Below are 24,247 nucleotides of genomic sequence, written 5' to 3'. Positions count from 1 at the left end.
TACCATCAAAATTTGCCTTTCTCCAATTTAGAATCTCAACCCAAGGACCAGACTTATCTTTCTCCATAATTACCTTGAAACTAATGGCATTATGATCACTGGATGCAAAGTGTTCCCTACACAAACTCCTGTCACCTGCCCTGGTCCCTACTATCACACTTCCCCTGGTTGGGACCTCCATGCATTCATCAAGGAAACTTTCCTGAACACATTTGACAAACTCTTTCCCATCCAGCCCATTTACAGTGTGGGAGTCCCAGTCAATATGTGGAAAGATAAAATAACCTACTATCACAACCTTATGTTTCTTGCAACAGTCTGCTACCTTCTACAAGTTTGCTCCTCCAAATCCCACCAACTATTGGGTGGTTTATAATATCATCCTATTAATGTGGTCATCCCTTTCTTATTCTTCAGTCCCACCTGTATAGCCTCAGTAGACGAACTCTCCAGTTTGTCCTATCTGACCACTGCTATGGCATTTTCCCGACTAGTAATTGCACCCTCCCCCTTAAATCTCTCCCACTTTATCACATCTAAAACATCGGAACTCCAGAACATTAAGCTGACAGTATGCTCCTTCTGCAACCAAGTCTCACTAACCAATGTCATAATTCCATGTGCTAATCCATGCTCTAAACTCATTCGCCTTTCCTACAATACTCATTGCATTGAACTATACACAACTCAGAATATTAGTCCCACTATGCTCAACATTTTGATCTTGACTGTGTATGTAGACTTAACAGCATCTTTCCTCACAACCGCTCCACTATCTGCTCTGGCTCCCATCCCCGTGCAAATCCAGTTTCAATCCACCCCCTTGCAACACTAGCAAAACTTCCCGATAGGATATTAGTCCCTCTCCAATCCAGGTGCAAACCATCCTGACTGTATAGGTCCCACCTTCCCTGAAGAGAGCCGAATGATCCAAAAATCTGAAGCCCTCCTTCCTCCACCAGCTCCTTAGCCACAAGTTAAGGTGTATTATCTTCCTATTTCTGAGCTCACTAGCACGTGGCATGGGTAGCAGTCATGAGATCACAATTCTGGCGGTCCTGTCCTTTAACTTAGCACCTAACTCCCTGAATTCACTTTCCAAAACCTCATCACCCTACCTGCCCATATCATTGGTAATGATGTAGACCACAGCATCTGGCTGCTCAGCCTCCCACAAGAATACAGTGGACTCAATCCCTGACTCTGACATCCAGGAGGCAGCGTACTGTTCTGGAATCTCATCCTCATCCACAGAACCTCCTGTCTTTTCCCCCAACCATTGAATCCCCTATCACTACAGCTCCCATCCCCCTCCCCTTTCCTTTCTGAGCCATAGAGTCAGGCTCCATGCTCGAGACCTGACTGCTGCGACTTTACTCTGTTAGGTCATCCTTCCAACTGTATGCAAAGCAGTATGCCTGTTATTGAGGGGAATGGCCACAGAGATACTCTGCACTGCTTCAGACAGTCACCCAGTTACCTGTGACCTGAGTGTAACTACCTCCCTGTGTGTCCTGTCCATCACCCACTCAGTTCATCTCGTTCCGGCTCAAATTCCTTAAAATAGTCTGTAAGAAGCCACAATTGGGTGCACTTCTCGCAGGTCTTGTTGTCAGGGACACTAGAGGTCTCCATGCCTTCCCACATCCTGTACTATCCTGCCTGGTATTCTCACGTTAAAAAGTGCAAAAAGAAAGGAAAAAAAGAAAAAACTAAAGGTGATGAGATCCTTCTCCCAAACATGTATATAGGTTAATAACATAAATATTTTATCAGGCTTTTGACCATTTCTGTTGATTTCACTGTTTAATTCAAAACTTGCAAAGAGCAGGTCTACTTCAGTAAAAAAAAACAGAGAAATGAAAATCCATCTTGAGAACATAGTCATTGTTCCAAAAAATTATTCTTGTGAGAAAAAACACTATCCAGAAAAATGTGTGAAATTTCTAAATCCTCTCATTTATTCTCAGTTAATTATTGCATTAGACACAAATTACTTGTACAGATGAGGTACAAAGTGAAATTCTTGTTTTGTTATTGATTTAGATTGATTTCAAACTATGATAATGTAAGTAACTTGAAAGACATTTTTCTTTTCACATGTCCATAAAGTAACAGCAGTAAAACATGCACTTTTTCAATGAATAAGGCAAAGAAAACCCACTTTAAGTAACTTCATTCCTGTTTGCCAAAAAGATCCTCGATTAAAGCTATGTAGTTGATACTCTTCACTTGCTTAATCAGAAACTCTGAATTCTTGGTGTAAAGCTGAAATGATAAACAGAAAGAAGGAAACTTGACAATTGTTCTCAGTAGAAAGTTATATTATCCATGCTAAGTGCTATTAACACAGTGGTATAGAGCACCCTCTATGCAAAAGCTCTTGTTCCAGATCCTGAAGATGGGTTCCTTTAAATAGCTGAGTAATATTTTATGAAAATAGTAAAACTGTCATTATTTGTTGCCATCACATCAAGTGACTGAGTGCAAGTATACATGAGCACAGTTATGGAAAAATCTAGAAGTTGCTTTCAATTATCTTTTACCTCTCCTTTGGATTCATAACTTTACAGAGATTTTCAACATACTTTGCAGAAGCCAGCAAATTGATGACAACTTCAGGTATGTATGAACTAAACCCAGTACATTAAAAATATCGGAACATTTTATCTCAAGTAAGTGCTTAATGGTATACTAAATCCTAGCATTTAGCATTTTCTTTGTCTTTGAAACAAAGTTTAAATTTATACATCATCTACACTCAGATAAATATTTAAACATTCAAAAGATTTAATACATTTTGTTAAGTTTTTAAAGTTTATTCATGATGTATCATCTTCTATCTCAGAAAAACGATTTCCACATGTTTTAAAATGCTTATATCTTCATTTATCATGACTTACTGCTCAACACGCTTATCAACAGCACATTGCTGTTACATATGGGAAGCTAGAAATTCTACATATAACTTGAAAATACAACACTATGCCAATTTTGCATTCGATTTCCAGTGCAAACAATATCTCTCACATAACAGGTCTGAATATGGTTGCCCAGTTTTGCTGATGACCCATGTCTTAAGTGGGTGGAAGTACACCATTACTAATAAATACCCTTTTATCAATTTGCACGCTCAAGACAATCAGTCCTCTGCGGTGATGCTCCACATGAGAGCATGCACTTCCACCAGAAGAATAATAACAGAAAAAGCTGAAAATAACCAGCAGTTCACACAGCGTCTGTGGAGAGAGAGACAGTCAAATGTGTCAGGTAATTGGTTTTCCATCATAATAATGAAAAATACATTAAACCTGCTTCAAGCTGGAAAAAAAGATGGAGAGCTGGAGAAAATGAAAGGAATACCTGTGAAAGAGAGAGATAATTATGGTGCTATTAATGCAATTTTGAATTTATCTGGAATATATTCACTGGAGATTCCTGAGAATAATATAATCCTTCTCTGATTAACAAAGTATTCATAGGCTGAGTTTTTCTCATGCTGTCACTGACAAATGTGAAATTCAGTGGAAAGGGCCAGGCTCTGATGGCTGAATTACACACTCCATGGGGATAATGTTGTGCTTACTCTAAAGGACCACCCACCAGATCTTTCCAAGGCACCAGAGTATATATCTGCTCCCAGAATGCTGCTCACCACATTAGAAACATCATTCAAGCACTGTAATCATAATCACACCTACTTTGATTTTGGTTACAAACAGGTAGCAACTTGGGAACTGTGATTTACCAGCATTGCAGCCTTCCCACCAGTGCAGTTAAGGGTGCACAAGAGCTCACCTGAATAAGCTCTTCTTTATGAACAGGAAGAATTTCCACTCCCTCCTTTGTATATCAGTAGAACCTCCTCAATTCTTCAGTGAATCATACACAAGTCCTTCATTTCAGCAGCTAACACTGACCAGTAAGTAGACTTTCGTTCCTTAGCTACACACAAATGTGCTCTTTAATGTGAATACATCAGAGTCCAAGCAAGTATGACTTATTGTGAAACATATTGTAGGTCTATTTTAGATAAGTCTCTGGGAGAGTCATGCAGAATGCAGCAGGTGGAATTACAACAAGTGTATGGGACATTGGAAAAAAGTTGAATTTCCCCATGGGGATGAATAAAGTATCTATCTATCTATCTATCTAAAGACTTTAACATTGCTAATTGAAGGAAGCTTGCGGGCTATGAGGTGAAGTTGGGAGAGCAATAAGCATAAGAGGAAAGCTGCCAAGGTAATATTCTTACTCATCAAGTTTGTCTCCCAGATAAATGGCATAGGCCGTACAGGATACAAGAGCCATACTAATAAGTCAGTGGTTTTCATTCAAAAATACAACTCACTGATGCAAAAGGATTAATCATTTCTACTGGAAATAGATGAACAGTGGAGAGTATCCTGACTGGTTGCATCATGGCCTGGTATGGAAACACTAATCCCAAGAACAGAAAAGCCTTCAAAAGTGACGGATACAGCCAATGTATCACGGAAAAAGATCTCCCCACCATTGAACACTGCCACAAGAAATCAGCATCCATCATCAAGGTCCCCCATCACCCAGGCCATGCTGCTACCATCAAAAAGGAAGAATAGGAGTCTTGGGTTTCTCTCACATGACCAGGTTTAGGGACAGTTATTGTCCTTCAGCCTTTGGGCTCTTGAACCAGCATAAATAACTTCACTCACCTCAATATTGAACTGATTCTACAACCTATGGATTCATTTTCAAGGACTCTACAGCCATGTTCTTGGAATTATGTATTTATGTATTCATTATTATTATTTATTTTCTCTCAGCTCAAGCTGATGAAACCTGAGGTATGGGCATAGCCAAGCACACTCATTTCTCAATTGCCAGGAACTTTTGGGCTATTCTAGGGGTGATTAGTACTGTGGATTTCTGAAGATCTACATACATATTGCTGTGTAGCCCTAATTGTTTAATGCTATTGTGTAGTGACTTTGGGATGATATCAGTTGTAGATACTACTACTGGGACATTTCATGTGCCATAGACTTTCAATTTCCTCTTTTAAATTAGCATACTTCAGGCGTTTTCACTTACTGATTTCTGTAAGTTTTGTGTGTTTGGAATTGCTATATCTATGAAGTCGTTCTTGCTTGTTTGTCCTGTATTATTACATCCAGACGGTCACTGTGGATTGTCTTGTCTGTAATAGTGGATCGGTCGTAATATAATTACTGGTATTCTGACTCCAAAACTGGATCTGGCTTTTCTTTTGATGAGTTTGTATTTTAAAGCAAGATTTTGGTGAATGGTGCTTGCCGTTTGATTGTGCCTGTGTAAGTCATCAGATTGAGTTAAACTGCTACAGGATCCTGGAATGTGTTGGATTGCTTCTGGTTTTCTTTGGCATTTTCTACATTTTTCATCTTGAATTTGTTGGTTTTTATTTTGTATTATGTATTTTTGATCATTGTCCTATATTGCCACAATGAGCCCCTCTGTTTCTGGGAAGAGGTCTCCAACTCTGAGCCAGGAATTCGATGTTTCTTTGTCAACATGTAGTCTGCTCAGATCATAGGGATGTCTTCCATGGGTAACTTTTTCTTCAATAGTGATAATTTCTTCTTTTTCCAGGGCTGTGCTCTCTTATAAGTTTAGTGGTGTATACTTCTTATTAGATTTGCATATACTCGCATAGATGAAAATATATTCTCAGAAGTTTATCTGACTGCTGTGTAGATTTTTAACGTCTGTTATTCCTCTTCCCCCTTCTGTCCAAGGTAGTGTTTACCCAAGTGCATTTGAATGTACATAATGTTTTCTGAAATTTCTAATTTCAGTTCTTATTTTTCTTTATAAATTTTCAAGATCAGTTTCAGACCAAGATATTGTGCCAAGAGAATATATTAAAATAAGTATAGCGTAAGTTATATTTTTACTGTCGAGCTCTGTTTGGCAGAGCTTCTTAAGCCTTGAAGTAAACTCCATGAAATTTTTTTTCTTTATCGCACTATGGTCTATTTTCTTTGCTTGTTGCTATCCCAGATACTTATATGTTTCATATTCATGAATTAGTTGTATCCTGCGGCTCTGTTTTGTGATCTATCAGCTCTATTGCACCTTTCTTTATGTTTTATGTTCTGCATTTATCCAGTACAAAGTTCATGCTTATATCTTCTGAAAATAGTTCTATTTGAATTAATTGTTTTAGCTTTACTGATGAAGAACTATATAACTTCAAATCATCCATGTATAGAAGGTGTGTTAAAGTATAGCTCATTTCATTGTTACTGATTTGATACCAAATTTCCGTCCGCTTCACTTTCAAGGACTCTATGACTCATGTTCTCAGTATTATTTATTTATGTATTTATTTTTTTTCTCAGTTCAAGCTTGGTGAAATCTGAGGTATGGCCATAGACATCATTATTATTATTTTGTATTTGGCCAGTGTATCTTCTTTTGCACATTGGTTGTTTGTCAGTCTTGGTTCGTGTGTAGTTTTCATTGACTCTATTGCATTTCTTTGTTCTACTATGAATGCCTGCAAGAAAATGAATCTCAGGATAGTATATGGTGACATATACATATTTTGAAAATAAATTTACTTTGAACTTTGGAAAAAAGGATTTCACATTTTTTGGTGTGTACTGCATTTAGTGTCATCATCCAGCTGGATCATGTGTCAGGGTGAGTTCATGGAGAAAGTTTTGTAGAATGGATTAGAAGCAGGAGGGAAAGGAATATTACAGGGAGAGAGCATCTATGGAGAAGTGGTTGACTTGTATGGGGTGTATGGGTGTTAGGATCCGTTGAATATGCAATTGTTTGTCCTAAGGACAAAGGTTGCAAATTAGGGTGGAGATCAGAAAATGAGAATCAATAAAATGACTTAAGAGTGCATTAGATGCCTTGGACTTCCTGTTTGTGAACACAAAGCTAAAGGGGAAGTGAGTCTCAAAAGGCAAATTGTAATTCAGACACACAAAACATGCAATGCACATGCTCAGCAACCTCCATGTTACTTAGTGTCTTATGTGGGGAAACCTGCATCAGATTTGTGGAAGCACACTCTATGTACACAATCAGGATTTAATTAAACATTACTCAAGTCATTAAAGAGCACTATATTATTTGTGAGAACTTCTAGCCCCCCCCCAAAAAAAAATTCCTTAGAGCTAATACTGACATTGACATTGTAACTGATATTGAAGTGGAAAACTAAATATGCCATGTCAATTCCTGGATTGTGGACAATGTTCTTCAAAATCATCCTTTTGCTGCCCACCACAAAACACAGGCCAATATCACAAAATGAATCTAAGACATGGTGAATTCTTCAATAACGGTGAACTGTTACAATATTTCATTTTCCAGTGCCACGATGTAAAACTCTTACAAAAATTCTCTAGTTGTGCTACCTTTTCAGTTCACTATCTGAAGCTTAGACCTGTAGTTTGGAGGTTCTAACCTTTGCCATTAAATCCATTTCGGAAATGTAAAATGTTACAGATAACTACAAGTCAAAGACAATATCAGCAATGTAAGAAAAATTTACCGGCATCCATGGAAAGTACAGCCAATGAGCAAGCATTTAAAGTATTTTATTTCCTCAAATGGAATCTCTATAAATAGCAAATACAGTATAATCAAAATAACACTATTTAAAACATTACTCTTCTAGGTTTGTTATTCTACAGCTTTGAGGAGCTGACATTATGAATTCCACATCAGGCATATGGTATTTGTTTGATTTGTGTAGAGAAGTACCATACAAAAGAAAATAAATACAGTAGTAACTAAATAAGTAACAATTGTATAAATAGTTTTTAATTCCCAAGATCAGTTCAATATAAAAAATGTTGACTGCAAATTTGTCTAAAGTGACTCTGGAAATATAAATCTTGCTTTGGTGAAATAGAAATACCAAAGTTCATTCAAACTTGTCAGATAACAATAAAATATTATTAAACAAACCACTGAAAGCCAACAATCTGGTAATTAATAGCAATACTCTTTTTTAAAAATTAGTGTTTAGATACTGAAGTTCTGAAAGGCAGCCAGATGCAACACATAAGACACTCTATATCATACCTTGATGGGAACCTTTGCATCAACAGGTGGAACAGGGTTTTCTCTCCAGTTCAAACCCAACACAAGATTCCTGTATGCCACTTGTCCATCAGCACTTTGAAACCTTAAAAGAGTTTTGAAATAAACGTGATAAGACAAAAAGTATAATTGTTCTGTGTGAATTACTACAGTATACTTCCTTGTTGCACACCATCAGATAGACAATAGACAGTAGGTGCAGGAGTAGGCCATTTGGCCCTTCTAGCCAGCACTGCCATTCACTGTGATCATGGCTGATCATACACAATCAGTACCCCGTTCCTGCCCTCTCCCCATATCCCTTGACCCCGCAATCTATAAGAGCTCTATCTAACTCTCTCTTGAATCAGAATCAGAATCAGACTTTAATCGCCAAGTACCTATGCACATTTACTTCCGGCAGATGTTGTCTCTCTGCTCATAACAATAATAATGATAAATATAAATGAAAACATAGATTATACATACAGGTAGAGCAATCCAAGTAATAGTTAGCCGATAGTTAACCGGCAGTTAACTGTTCAGCAAAGTGACCGCAGTAGGGAAAAAACTTCTCCAGTGCCTACTAGTCTTAGTCTGGAGGGATCAGAAGCGCCTACCAGATGGAAGCAGATCAAACAGTCCGTGCGCAGGATGGGAGGAGTCCTTTATGATGTTCCCCGCCCTCTTCTTCAACCTGGAAGAGTACAGGTCCACAATAGAGGGCAGGGAGGCTCCAATGATGCGCTCGGCAGTCCTCACTGTGCGCTGTAGTCTGGTTCTATCCTGCTTGGTGGCGGCTCCAAACCCCACAATGATGGAGGTGCACAGGACAGACTCAATGACTGCAGTGTAGAACTGCAGCAGCAATTCCTGAGACAGACCGTATTTCCTCAAGAGCCGCAGGAAATACATCCGCTGCTGGGCCTTCTTCAGGATGGAGCTGATGTTCTGCTCCCACTTCAGATCCTGAGAGATGGTGGTTCCCAGGAACCTGAAGTTCTCCACGGTGGACACAGGGCTGCTGAGGACTGTGAGGGGAGACATAGCGGGAGGATGTCTCCTGAAATCCACTATCATCTCTTTTGTCTTGAGCGTGTTCAGCTCCAGATTGTTCCGACTGCACCAGAGCGCCAGTTGGTCCACCTGCTGTCGATATGCAGACTCATCACTATTCTGGATGAGTCCGATGACGGTAGTGTTGTCTGCAAACTTCAAAAGCTTCACATAGGGGTTGGAGGAGGTGCAGTCATTGGTGTAGAGGGAGAACAGCAGTGGAGAGAGGACACACCTCTGGGGGGCGCTGGTGTTGGTGATTCGAATATCCGAGGTGACCTGTCCCATCCTTACCTGCTGATTTCTGTTGGTCAGGAAGCTGTAAATCCAATCGCAGAGGTCAGGTGGCACAGTAAGGTGAGACAATTTGGAACAGAGGGTATGAGGGACGATGCATCCAGAGACTTGGCCTCCACTGCCTTCTGGGGCAGAGCATTCCACATATCCACCACTCTCTGGGTGAAAAAGTTTTTCCGCATCTCTGTTCTAAATGGCCTACCCCTTATTCTTAAACTGTGGCCTCTAGTTCTGGACTCACCCATCAGCGGGAACATGCTTCCTGCCTCCAGTGTGTCCAATCCCTTAATAATCTTATATGTTTCAATCAGATCCCCTCTCATCCTTCTAAATTCCAATGTATACAAGCCCAGTTGCTCCAATCTTTCAACATATGACAGTCCCACCATTCCGGGAATTAACCTTGTGAACCTACGCTGCACTCCCTCAATAGCAAGAATGTCCTTTTTCAAATTTGGAGACCAAAACTGCACACAATACTCCAGGTGGGGTCTCACCAGGCCCCTGTACAACTGCAGAAGGACCTCTTTACTCCTATACTCAATTCCTCTTGTTATAAAGGCCAGCATGCCATTAGCTTTCTTCACTGCCTGCTGTACCTGCATGCTTGCTTTCATTGACTGATGTACAAGAACACCTAGATCTCGTTGTACTTCCCCTTTTCCTAACTTGACTCCATTTAGATAGTAATCTGCCTTCCTGTTCTTGCCACCAAAGTGGATAACCTCACATTTATCCACATTAAACTGCATCTGCCATACATTTGCCCACTCACCCAACCTGTCCAAGTCACCCTGCATTCTCATAACATCCTCCTGACATTTCACACTGCCACCCAGCTTTGTGTCATCGGCAAATTTGCTAATGTTACTTTTAATCCCTTCATCTAAATCATTAATGTATATTGTAAACAGCTGCGGTCCCAGCACCGAACCTTGCGGTACCCCACTGGTCACAGCCTGCCATTCCGAAAGGGACCCGTGAATCGCTACTCTTTGTTTCCTGTTAGCCAGCCAATTTTCAATCCATGTCAGTACTCTGCCCCCAATACCATGTGCCCTAATTTTGCCCACTAATCTCCTATGTGGGACATTATCAAAAGCTTTCTGGAAGTCCAGGTACACTACATCCACTGGCTCTCCCTTGTCCATAGTGCTGCTAACTCACAGCCCCAGACTGCGTTTGATTCAGACTTCTGGTGTTATCTTGTGTAAACTTTGCATGTTTTCCCACTAACAGCATAGGTTTCCTCCCTATTGAACCCTGGCTGCTGGAACTGAGAGGCTACAATCCTACTAGTTGCTCCAACCTGCTGTTAGAATTAAACACTGACATGTAATGCTGGGGAATCCTACTGTGATCAGATTGAATTGTTTAATTCCACAATGAGTCCAGTGACAGCTGAAGCTCTGATGTCTGTTACTTAGTTTGACTGGCCTTACGAGTTTGTGCTAATACCAGACCTACAGTACTTATCAACACTTGGCTGTTTTTGGAGTTGCCAATGGAACTGAACATTGCAATAATGTAAGCAATGATCAAATAATAAAGAAAGATCACTGATCACTACAGTTAAATGTAGCTGAGCCAAGGATATTGTGCTGTGGATGTGCCCTGGAGCAGACTGACCTACAATAACCAGGACAAACCCTCTTCATATAATATAAGACTCCAATAATTTAAGTAATTTTGTCGATGTATGTGGATTCCAGGGCACTTGGTATCACGCTGAGTGAAATGCAGCCTTTTACTCAAGGGTTATTATTCTCACCTCAGAAATCAGCTTTTTTGGCTCATGTTTGGACCTAGACTTTAAAGAGGTGAGGAAGAGAGCAGTCCTGGTCAAGCTCAACAAACAGCAAACAGTTCCCAACAATTTCACATTGATAGCTATTTGAAAATCAGAAGAGATCTTTCCCAAGTGTATGACAGTTCATATTTTCCTCGAATTTTGGAGCCTCCAAATCCTATTCCAATCCAAACATGAGCATAAAAATCAATTTATATGCATATCTAATCCTATTATAATAGCAAAGTCCTAATGCAAGTAATTACCATCCTTAATTATTCTTCATTCAGAAGCAATATTATCATTCTACTAAAGTAAGCAGATAATTAATTTTATCCAAAGTATTGTACGTACAAAATCTTTAATGTTTCATTCTACCTACTTTGAAATCATTTCTTCAAGAATTTCATTTGGTATAGGCAGCCGGAAACCCTTCAAAATATTTCTGGTTTCCTGGGCTGGCAAGAATCCAGTTCTGTTATAAATTTAGAGGAAAAAAATAGATATTATACTCAAAAATTCAATAAGAAAGAGTTAAAATGGTGAGATTTGATTATTAAATCTATGCTTAAAGATGAAATCGCACATCCAAAGAAACGAATGGGCTGAATTTCCTTAACATTTTTAATACTCATGCTATTATTATGTTGGGATATCAGTGATTAAATGGATAGAAACTTAGTTCCGTATCCAACACAATACCAAGGCAGCTAACTGTCTAAATCAGCTTATATAATTTCCAAGTAACAGTTGCCTGGAACATTGGCTTCAGTCTTCCTTCAAACTTATCAATACTGGATACTAGATAAAGAGAATTACTTATCTGAGATCGTAGAAGCATGATGGAACCCAGTGTCATCAGTAATCCCCGAACTATTTCAATTTAATCTTATATTCGTTTATTACACATATGCTGTAAATTTTTGTTTGGTAATTCTTTTAAAAATCTTAAACATTTTATTTCATTAGAATCAACTTGTAAATGTAAATTGTTGCTAATATTGGACTAAGAAAACATTAAATTGGTGTACCTAAAACTGCTGGAGGAACTCAGTAGGTCAGGCAGCATCTATGGAAATGAATAAACAGTCAACCTGTCAGGCCGAGACCCTTCTTCCAGACTGGAAAGGAAGGAGGAAGATGCCACAATAAAAAGGAGGGGAGGGGAAGAAGAAGGATAGCTAGAGGTGATAGGTGAAGCCAGGTGGGTAGGAAAAGTAAAGGGCTAGAGAGAAAGGAATCCGACAGAAGAGAGTGGACTATTGGAAAAGGGAAGGAGGAGGGGACCCAGAGGGAGGTGATAGGCAGTTGAGAAGAGACAAGTGGCCAAAGTGGGGAAAAGAGGGGAGGTGGAGAGAATGTTTTTTTTTTAAACCAGAAGTAGAAATCGATATTTATGCCATCCATCATGTTAGAAGCTAACCAGATGGTATATAATGTGTTACCCCTCTACCTCAAGGGTAGCCTCATTGTGGCACACGAGGAGCCTATGGACTAACATATCAGAACAGGGATGGGAATCAGAATTAATATGTTTAGGCACTGGACTGTTCCACTTTTGGTGAATGGAGCAGAGGTGCTTGACAAAGCAGTCCCCCATTTGGGAACCACTTCATCAAGCACCTATGCTCCATCCACAGAACTCAGAACTTCCCGGTGGTTAAACATTTTAATTCCCATTCCGACATGTAGAGGAGGCCGCACTGGGAGCACTGGACTTAATAGATGAAGCTAGCAGATTTGCAGGTGAGGCGTTGTCTCATCTGGGGCCCTGAATGGAGGTGGGTGAGGAGGTGAATGGGCAGGTGTAGCATTGTGGCCACCTGCAGGGATAAATGCCAGGAGAGATATTAGTGGGGAGGGACAAATGGACCAGGGAATCACGGAGGGAACGATCTCTGCAGAAAGCAGAGGGGGAAGAGGTAAAGATATGTTTGGTGGTAGGGTGCCTTTGGAGATGGCTTAAGATGTTTTGGATGTGGAGGTACATGGAGTGATAGGTAAGGATGAGAGGAACTCTATCACTGATAAGGCAGCAGGGAGATAGAGCGAGAGAGGATGTCCAGGGAATGGAGAAGGTGAGGGTAGCATCAATGGTGGAGGAAAGGAGCCCCCATTCTTTGAAGGAGGAGGATGTCTCTGATGTCCTGGGAATGAAAGCTGTATCCTGGGAACAAATGTGGGAGAAACAAAGGAACAATAGCATTTTTACAGAAGATAGGATGGGAAGAGGTATAGTCAAGATAACCATGGGAATTGGTAAGTTTATAAAAGATGTCGATCTACAATTTGTCTCCAGAGATGGAGACAGAGAGATCAAGAAACTGAAGGGAAGAGACAGAAATGGACCAAGTGAACTTAAAGGCATGGTGTAAGTTAGAGGCAAAGTTGATGAAATTGACAAGTTCATTATAGGTGCACGAAGCAGCACTAATGTAGCCATTAATGTAGTGCAGGTAGAGGTCTGGAGCACTACCAGGGAAGGCTTGCAATATGAACTGTTTTATGTAGCTAACGAAAAAGCAGGCGTAGCTGAGGCCTCTATAGGTGCCCATTACCACCCATGGCTACCCCTCAAGCCTGGACAAAGTGGGAGGAACTGAAGGAAAAATTGTTGAGGGTGAGGACCAGATCTGCCAGACAGAGGAGGGTGCTGGTGGAGGGGAACTGGTTGGTCCTTTTATTGAGAATGAAGCAGAGATCTTTAAGACCTTCTTGATGGCCAAATTTAAAAATCAAGTTTTCCTTGATATTTTAAGCAGTGTAAATCTCCTTCTCCTTTAATGAAGAGGCATATAAATGTCTTGGGTTTATAATTTAAAAATGTTTTATTGCTCCCTCTATCACTTCAGACAAATCTAAGTTAGCTGCTGAAATGAAAAGACAGTATTTTTTTTAACATATATCTTTCCACGTTTAATTGCTTCCACTTTATTACAGGATGTTTTTGCCTCATTCAGTTTGATTCTCTAATCTGTACTTCTATCAACTGAAAAGTGATGACCAGGCTGTCGTACTAAAAATGTTGCTTCTGAAATAGCAAAGGGAATGGATGTAAAGCCCACACTCATCTGTCAAGGATTTCTTCATATAACTATTCACCTTCATCCACAGATAAAAATATTTTGATAATGACAATTAACGTGACTCTCTGATTCCACATCTTTCCACTATATGTGGAAACGTATGTTGGAGATGGAGCATTTTGCGGATTGCCATACAGCCTGATCTCCCTATGCTTTTGTGATGGTGGATGGAAAGGTTTACTCAAGAGTAGGAGCAGAATACTCTGGTTGACATGAAGTCATTCGATTTCATAGTTATGCTATTTTAAAATTTTTGTTTTGTGATTGGGATAAAATGATTCTAAAATTAAAATGTCCAAAAGTAAATAATTGATGCGATACAGGGCTTATAATTCCACTGAACTACTTAAGCTAGCCCTCAAGGAACCAGCTATGGTCATATGTTCACATGTATCATCCAGTACAGGCTATACATGAAGATAATGAGACAAAGATATTTATGTAAAATATTTCTTTAGATTTTTAAGATTCCTTGAGCATTAGGACCAGAGATGGGGAAGGAGACCAATAAAACTGGATGAGCTTCCCAGCATCCTTGCAAAGAGATTTACTGCAGTTGAGGAAGGATAAAAGCAAGGATGAATGGTGTAAACTAGAACTGTACTTAATGAATCCATCAGTGTTTGGCTAATAGTTCAAGAACCTCACTGATTTTGAGGAACAATTAGATCAACTCTTCAGTTAAAAGTCAATTCTCAAGCCATAACTTAGCTGGTCCACATTATTTTAACACATTTCTTTACTTCTGCTTAGAATGTATTAACTTTATTCTAAAACTCAATAATACTTTTTCACTTATCTTCTGACAATTCTTTCTTATTTCAACTAAATATATTGTCAATACATTTGCCTTGTGTTATTTGCGACCTGATCAAGCACCAGAGTTCCTTGGTGTTTCTAACAGAGCAAAAACAGTCACTGATTTGTATTCAATTGCAGATGTCTGAAATACTTCTCAAAACTTATTCAATCTCTTAGCGTACAGCATTATAATTTCTAATTTTTCTGAACACTATAATTTATTTTACTTTTAAATCTAAAAAAAACATTTTTTTCTTAAACACGAGAAAATCTGCAGATGCTAGAATTCCAAAGCAACACACACAAAATGCTGGAGGAACTCAACGGGCCAGGCAGCAGCTATGGAAAGGAAGAGGAGAGGTCACAGTAAGAAGGTGGGGGGAGGGGAGAAAGAAGTACAAGGTGGTAGGTGATAGGTGAAATTGGGAGATGGGGTCAGGGAGAAGTAAAGAGCTGGGCAGTTGATTGGTGAAGGAAATAAAGGGCTGGAGAAGGAAGAATCTCATAGGAGAAGACAGATGACCATGGAAAAAAGGGAAGAGGGATGAGTACCAGAGGGAGGTGATGCACAGGTAAGGAGCTAAAGTGAAAAAGGAATGGGGAATGGTGAAGGGGGAGGGGGCAATCACTGGAATTCAAGAAATCAATGTTCATTCCATCAGGTTGGAAGCTACCCAGACAGAATATAAGGTGTTGCTCCTGCAACTCTACCCAGTAGATGAGGCCATGGACTGACATGTCGGAATGGGAACAGGAAGGAAATCCCACTTTACGTGGCGGGCAGAGCAGAGTTGCTCAGTGAACCAGTCTCCCAATCTATGTCAGGTCTCACCGATATACACCGCGAGCACTGGATACAGTAGATGACCCCAACAGACTGTCTTTTTTCTTATATGTGTTTAGTATATTTAACAATTAACATTAATTGTTGGCCTCAGTGCCTGTTATAATGATGGGTGCCACTATTTTAGGGGATATTTTTAATACTTAACACATATTGTGGAGTTCCCTTAACAATATTAGTAAACAATAATTACTATTTCCCAGAAACATGTAAATCCATTAGAAAGTCCACTTCCTGTCTTGTCCACAGTACAAAAATTAAGTAAGTATGCTAAATTACTCTTTTTAGTCTTGGCTATGATAGTTCTATGATCGAATAAGTTAACATACTCATTAACAAATGTATTAGAAATGGCCTTGGGTGAAGATTCAAGATTGCAACACAAGGAAAAGCAGAATACAAGATAAACAGGTTAAGTCATGGCGCAATAAATTAAAATGTACGTTACGTAATCCAACGCATTTCTATGTGACCTCGCTGACTTAATATAGTAACTTGCAATTTTTTTTCTTTTTTTAAGTAATGTGAATTTATAGTATAACAAATTTGAAAGTAAGTTACTTATAAGAAAAAAGAGCTTGCATAATATATAGATGAAATTCAGTTTAACAGTTTCTTTGCTGTAAATAATCAAATACTGTATGCATGAATACTAAGCTATTTTATAGATAAGTGTCAGGAAGTATTAAAATCTCCAAATATCGCCTAATTATTATTAATTACAAAAGTTATGTGTTTCCATGAATTGCAAATATTTACAGTACAGTATCCTAAAATAAGAATGGGAAGACATAATGAGGGGAATATGGATAATGCATTTACATATTAGGTTATAAACTTCTGGAACATTTTGGGGATTCACTGTATAAGTCAGTAATAAATCTGAATATGGCAATGCTTATTACTATGCTTGTTACCTTTGTCGATCCTCATAAATGAAAGCCTCAGTTATTTTGAGAAAATCTTCAAAGCCATTTTTTCTCAGCACCTCTTGAACCAAATGTAATATAAGACAAACGTCTGTTTCTTGATCTTCCCGAATGCTATAATACCGGCCCATTGTAATCACTTCATGTTCAGTAAGGTGTCCTTCTCCAATCTGAATTATAATATTCCTTTTCATGAACAATATGTAAAATGAGTTATTACAATGAGGAATCAATCCAGAGGTTATTACATAGTTATTAAATCTATGATATGTAAGAATTTAGGAAATTCAAACTTTTAAAATACTGGAACGGTGCGTTGCAGTTTAAAAGTATTATTACATAGCTTAGGTGATATTAATGAAGTTTCAAGTATTATTAGTAAACAGCTCTCAAACTCATTACAGGTACTAGCCAGAAAACAATACAATGATCTGATCACTAAGAAAAGTACAACCGAATAAAATAAAGATAATAAATTCAGAGAATTCTGGTTAACTGGGCCATCAGTTAATTAGGGCAGCCACTTATTTAGGACAACTCTTAAAAGAACAGAAACAAATTGAGAAAATAGCTGGGACTCCCTTCATTTATTTGGGACACCATGCTGTTTAATTGGGACAGAAGACTGTTTCCAAACATTTTCTAACCAGCATCTGTTGCGCGCATGTCGTGTGACTGTTAGACACTTCATCGTGCTTAGAGAAAACGGTTTGTGATTAGTGTCACTTGCATGTTTGTGTTCAAAAATCAGTGATTGTTGTCAGTAATAGTTGCTGAGTAATAAACAGTAAGACAATTCAGAAATGTTTTGCTCAATGTAGTTTCAAGCATTCAGGCTTGGAGATGCCAGAAATGGCTGGGAGTGAAAATGAAATGATTTCCCTACTTCAACAAGTTAAGCAGTACAAAGAGGCAAAGAGTGTTGACAGCCAGCATCTTTCTCCTCAGGCAGAAATGGTTAATATCAGAGAATATCCTTTTAAAGTGAGTGGAGGAAAATTTAAGGAAGATATCAGAGGAAGGTTTTTTCTTTACACATGTAAAATGGTAAGTGCCTGTAATGCACTGCCCCTCCCAGGTGCTAGGGTCAAGGACAGCTGCAGAATATTTTCAAGAGGGAGGGTAAGCAACCAGAGGTCGTGGTGCACATTGACACCAATGACATAGGTAGAGAAAGGGAAGGGGTCCCGCGCAGTGAGTGTAAGAAGTTAGGGAAGAGGATGAAGAGCAGGACCTCAATGGAGGTAACCTCTGGATTACTCCCCATGCCATCTGCTAGTCAGGGTAGGACTAGAATGATAGCACACATGAATGAGTGGTTGAAGATCTCTTGGAGGAGGCAGGGCTTCAGATTTCTGGATCATTGCCTTCTAGGGAAGGCATGTACAAAAAGGAAGGGTTACACATGAACCCAAGGGGACCAATATCCTTCTGGGCAGGTTTCCTAGAGTTGTTGGGGAGGCTTTAATCTAATTTGGCAAGGGGATGTGAACCGGAGTGATAGTGTTGAGGATGGGCAGTTGGTATACAAGTAGAAGCAGTATGTAGTGAGACTGTGAGGAAAGACAGGCAGACAGGGCAAAATTGCAGCCATTGGGATTAGGTAAGTGAAACATGAAGGCAAAATTGAAAAGGGCTGATGAATCCAGGACTGAAAGTGTTATATTTGAACACACATAGTATACAGAATAAGGTAGAAGATAAGTTAGAGATTAGCAGGCATGACGTTGTGGCCATCACTGAGTCTTAGCTAAATGAAGATCACAAGTGGAAGCTTAACATTCAAGGATACACATTGTATCAAAACGACAGGCAGGTAGGCAGAGGTGGTGGGGTGGCTCTGTTGATAAATAATTAAATCAAATTCTTAGGAAGAGTTGACCTCGGATTGGAAGATGTAGAATCCTTGTGTGTAGAGAAACTGCAAGGGTAAAGACCTCGATGGGAATTATATACAGGCCTCCAAACTGTAGCCAGGATATGGGATATAAATTACAATGGGAGGCAGAAAAGGGATATAAAAAGGGATGCACACACAAAATGCTGGAGGAACACAGCAGGCCAAGCAGCATTCATAGAAATGAACAAACAGTTGACACTTTGGGCTGAGACCCTTCTTCAGGACTGGAAAGGAAAGTGGAAGACACCAGAGTAAAAAGGTGGGGGGAGGGAGGATAGCTAGAAGGTGAAAGGTGAAGCCAAGTGGGTGGGAAAGGTAAAGGGCTGGAGAAGAAGAAATTCTGATAGGAGAAGAAAGTGGACCATGGAGGAAAGGGAAGAAGGAGAGGCGCCAAGGTGAGGTACCGGTAATAGGCAGATGAGGAGAAAACACGAGAGGCCAGAGTGGGGAATAGAAGAAGAGAGAAGGACTCTGAGAGTGGCTTCACAGTGGTAAAAATTATATAAAAAGAAAAATGTTACAATAGTCATGGGGCATTTCAATATGCAGGTAGATTGGAAAAATCAGGTTGGTGCTGGATCCCAAGAGAGGAAATTTGTAGAGTGCCTTTGTAAGATGCATTTTCAAAACAGCTTACAGTTGAACCCACTAGTGGAAAGACAATTCTGGATTGGTCGTTATGTAATGAACCAGATTTGATTAGGGAGCTTAACCTAAAGGAAACCATAGTCGGCAGTGATCATAATATGATAGAATTCACTCTGCAGTTTGAAGGGGGAAGCTAAGGTCAGATCTATCAGTATTACAGTGAAGTAAAGGGAATTACAGAGGCATGAGAGAGGAATTGGCCAAATTTAATTGGAAGGGGATACTATTCACGATGATGGCTTAATAGCAGTGGTTGGAGTTTCTGGGGAAGTGTGGAAAGCGCAGGACAGATACATCCAAAAAATGATGAAGTACTCTAAGGGTTTGGGGTGGGGGGGGGGGGGGGATATGACACAACCGTGGCTGACAAAAGAAGTCAAAGAGACCATTAAAAGGAAAAAAAAGAGGGCATATAATATCACAAAAATTAGGAAGATTTTAAAAACCAACAGCAAGCAATGAAAAAAGCTGTAAATAAAAGATGAAATATGAAGGTAAGCTAACCAACATAAAGAGAATACGAAAAGTTTTTTTAGATAGGTAGACAGTAAAAGAGAGGTGAGAGTGGATATTGAATCACTGGAAAATGATCCTGGAGAGGTAGCAATGTGGGAATGAAATAGTAAGTATTTTGCATTGGTCTTCACTGTGAAAGACACTAGCAGTATGCCAGGAATTCGAGTGTATCTGGGGGCAGAAATGAATGCAATTGCTATTACTAAGGAGAAGGTGCTTGGGAAGCTGAAAGGCTCTGAAGATAGTTAAGTCACCTGGACCAGATAGACTACACCCCAGTGTTCTGAAAGAGGTAGCTGAAGAGATTGTGGAGGCATTAGTAATGATCTTTCAAGAATCACTATATTCAGGAATGGTTCTGGGAGACTGGAAAATTGCAAATGTCACTCCACTCATTAAGAAGGGAGGGAGCCAGGAAAAAGAAAATTATAGGTTAGTTAGCCTAACTTCTGTGGTTGGGACAATATTGGAGTCCAATATTAAGGATAAGATTTCGGAGTACTTGAAAGCACATAATAAAATAGACCAAAGTCAGTATGGTTTCCTTAAAGGGAAATCTTGTTTGACAAATCTGTTGAAATTCTTTGAGGAAATAACAGGCAGGATAGACAAAGGAAAGTCAGTGGATGTTGGCCTTTGACAAGGTGCCGCACAGGAGGCTACTTAACAAGTTAAGACCCCATGGCATTACAGGAAAGATAGTAGCATGGATAGAAAATTGGCTGACTGGCAAGAGGCAAAGAGTGGGAATAAATGGAGCCTATTCTGATCGGCTGCCAGTGACTAGCGGTGTTTCACAGTGGTCGGTATTGAGACTGCTACTTTTCACATTATGTATCAATGACTTGATGACGGATTTGATGGTTTAGTGGCCAAGTTTTCAGATGATACTAAGATAGGTGGAGCGACAGGTAGTGTTGAGGATTCAGGGAGTCTACAGAAGCACTTAGATAGACTGCAAGAATGGGCAAAGAAGTAGCAGATGGAATATAGTGTAGGCAAGTGAATGGCCATGTACTTTGGTAGCTCCAAGGCGTAGACTATTTTCTAGATGGGGAGAAAATTCAAAAATCAGAGGTGCAAAGGTACTTGGGAGTCCTTGTGCAGGATTCCCTAAAGGTTCATTTGAAGGTTGAGTCGGTGGTGAGGAAGGCAAATGCAATGTTAGCATTCATTTTAAGAAGACTAAAAATATAACAGCAAGAATGTAATGCTGAGGCTTTAAGGCATTGGTCAGACTGCATTTGATACTGGAGGTAGTTTTGGGCCCCTTATCTAAAAAACCGTATGCTGCCATTGGGAGGCTTCAGAGGAGGCTGACAGGAATGAAAGGGCTAATGTATGAGGAGCATTTGATGGCACTGGGCCTGTACTCACTGGAGTCTAGTAAAATGAGGTGAGATCTCATTGAAACCTATCAAACATTGAAAGTGGATGTGTAGAGAATGTTTCCTTTACTGGGTGAGATCGGACCAGAGGCACAAATTCCGAATAGAGAGGCGTTCATTTAGAACAGAGATGAGGAGGAACTTCTTTAGCCAGAGGGTGGTGAATCTCTGGAATTCGTTTCCACGGGCAGCTATGAAGGCCAAGTCATTGAGTATATTTAAAGCGGAGTTTAATAGGTTCTTGATAAGTCAGGCCATCAAAGGTTATGGAGAGAAGGCAGGAGAATGGAGTTGAAGGGGATAATAAATCAGCCAAGGTAGAATGGTGCACAGTCTTGATGGGCTGAATGGCCTAATTCTGCTCCTATGACTTATGGTCTTATGAAACAACTAAGTATGTAAATGTTAATGCAAGAAAATATTGCCAATTTGATTCCAAATTGTATCATGAAGCTCACCTGAATTCATCATAATTGATTATTCCAGTCCTATTATCATCATGAGCTGCAAGCATCCTTTTAATTTCAAGAGAATGTACATTACCACTTGTTTTGAGCTTTGTCAAAATTGTGCAAATATTGGCCTTCTGGTACTAGTAGAAGAGAAGTTTGATGAAGTTGAAATTAAATTGTAGAATGAAAGAAAATAAATTAAAATAAACTCATCAATTAAAGCAAATGTTAATTAAATTCTATACATTTTATTGGTTAATCCCTCTACAGTACAACAAATATAAGTTATATTTTATGTACTGTCCAATTAATATTACTAGTAGTAAACATGAGGTATAGGAACTCAAAACAAATAGTAGTATTTGCTTTTTTCCCCAATTTCCCAGCATTAGTAACTTATCCTCACCCTCACACACATGAATCCTACCACAGTGACACTACAATATCTTGCTGTGTACAAAATTATTGCTGCTAATGGCACGTATTTAAAGGAAACAATTCTTCATGAGAAAATGTATTCAAGCAATGTTCACTATTTACATAGTTTCACCCAGGTTTCCTCAATCTTTCAGTGATAAGCTTGTTGAATTGCTGTTGGATTTATTTGTAGATGTGCTCACATCAACTTGTGCCTTAGGGTTTGAGTTACTAGCGTGCTCTTTTTCAGCTTTGAAGGAGCTAGACACTGGTTGCACAGTTCTGCCTTTTAGAAGTCACTGTCTTCTGATTCTTTTTATTTTTTTATGAAAGTGAATGCTTGATTTTTTTTACAGCCTTTTTTCTGTTCTGCCTCATGATTATCATGTAGGAACAATTGCACAAGGTAAAAGGTAAGAAAGTTAGATGTCATGGCAAATGTGAGCACACACCGGAGAGTAGCATTGTAATGGGCAGCACAGGTCCTTTGACTGCATCAAAGAGTTCTATATTAGAATTTGCTTTTCAATAGCTGCATTTTAATATTTACATAACTTAAAGCATGAAGATCTCAGAGTCTTACAGTGTGGCTCTCTTTGGGTAATGAAAGCCACCAATGATCATAATCCTTTCAATGATCTTGATGGTGACCACATTATCATGGTCCTTTCAAGGACAGTTCCAGTATATTAGCTTGAAATATTCATCCCTTTAAGATTAACGATTTTGATAAAGATATGTAAGGCGAAAATATTCTTTAAAATAAATGTTCCTAAGTTATAATATCTGTAGAGTTTAATTTGCTTTAAATTATCTCTACGCATTTGTTTACAGTTAATTCTACTTTTAAAGGAAGTAGAAAGTAAATAAAGAAAAGTGAAAGTGTTATTTAACCTACTTCATCTGCATTCTTTTCCATGTAACTGAAAGTATACTCATCAGCATCTACCAGGCAGAAGTAATTCCCATAGAAGCAGAGTTTGGCTCCAACGAACAGATCCTGCTGAGTGAAATAGTCAGATAGCCCGCTCTTATATAGTTCCTGGCCAGGTTTTTTTATTCGTCTCCTTTCCAAAAACTTACCATCAGTAATGCCTGTAAGAAAAATATGTTATTTGAATGTATTTTTTTTAAAGGGTCTACAGTACAATCTTCAAAACCTAGTTTAAAGTGTGTTTTCTTACAAAACAAACAGAAAGCAGATATAATGAATATCAATAAGCTTTAATTAAAATTCAGGAAAACTAGACAATGTACGTTGAAACTTGGGGACAAAATTCAGTGTACAGCAAAGGAATTAAAAGAATTTCTGATCATCCAACACTACCAGACAGCAAAACTAAGAGGTGCCACAGTTATAATTTGGGATTCTCCAACCCCATATTACATAATTGGGAAAGTATGCGTGTGGGATAAATAACAGAAACATAGATTTTGTGAGCACTACTAGCTTTGCATCTCTTGCTACAATTTTGATTCAAGAGTAACTCTCTCCTGTGAAATTGTATTGAGCTACACAAATACACTCAGTGGCCACTTTATTAGGTACAGGATATTTTGCTGCTGCCATCCAGCTATTTAAAATTCAACATATTGTGCATTCAGAGATGCTCTTCCACACACCCCTGTTATAATGTGTGATTATTTGAGTTACTATCGCCTCTCCGTCAGCTTGAACCAGTCTGGCCATTTTCCTCTGACCTTTCTCATTAATGAAGTGTTTTCACCCACAGAACAGCCGCTCACTGGATGTTTCTTCTATTTTTCACATCATTCTTTGTAAACTCTTTTGTTGTGCATGAAAATCCCAGGAGATCTGCAGTTTCTGAGATATTCAAACCACCCTCTCTGGCACCAACAAGCATTTTGTGGTCAAAGGCACTTCAATACATTTCTTCCCCAATCTGAATCTCTTGACCATGTCTGCATGTTTTTATGCATTGAGTTGCCACGTGATTGGCTGATTAAATATTTGTATCAACGAGCAGGCTTACAGGTGCACCTAACAGAGTGACCAGTGAGAGTATAATTCAATAATAAACATGATTTTGCCCTGT

The 24,247-nt window shown here is 39.1% G+C and overlaps 1 protein-coding gene across 1 annotated transcript in view; it reads right to left on the bottom strand.

Annotated features, from left to right (window-relative positions):
- Positions 1–1,938: 1,938 nt before the first annotated feature.
- The window catches only part of efhc2 (EF-hand domain (C-terminal) containing 2), a 52,125-nt gene continuing 29,816 nt past the window's right edge, over positions 1,939–24,247 (bottom strand). Inside the window, exons 11-16 of the mRNA XM_073045510.1 lie at positions 23,089–23,285; positions 21,780–21,913; positions 16,858–17,055; positions 11,592–11,684; positions 8,071–8,173; positions 1,939–2,268 (exon numbers count right to left, since the gene is read on the bottom strand). Of these exons, the coding sequence (XP_072901611.1) occupies positions 2,176–2,268; positions 8,071–8,173; positions 11,592–11,684; positions 16,858–17,055; positions 21,780–21,913; positions 23,089–23,285 (818 nt within the window). The 3' untranslated portion in view covers positions 1,939–2,175. The remainder of the gene's footprint in view (positions 2,269–8,070; positions 8,174–11,591; positions 11,685–16,857; positions 17,056–21,779; positions 21,914–23,088; positions 23,286–24,247) is intronic.

This window comes from Hemitrygon akajei, chromosome 5 (genome assembly GCF_048418815.1).
Source record: "Hemitrygon akajei chromosome 5, sHemAka1.3, whole genome shotgun sequence".
Lineage (NCBI taxonomy): Eukaryota > Metazoa > Chordata > Chondrichthyes > Myliobatiformes > Dasyatidae > Hemitrygon > Hemitrygon akajei.
This window is presented reverse-complemented; position numbering and strand designations above follow the sequence as displayed.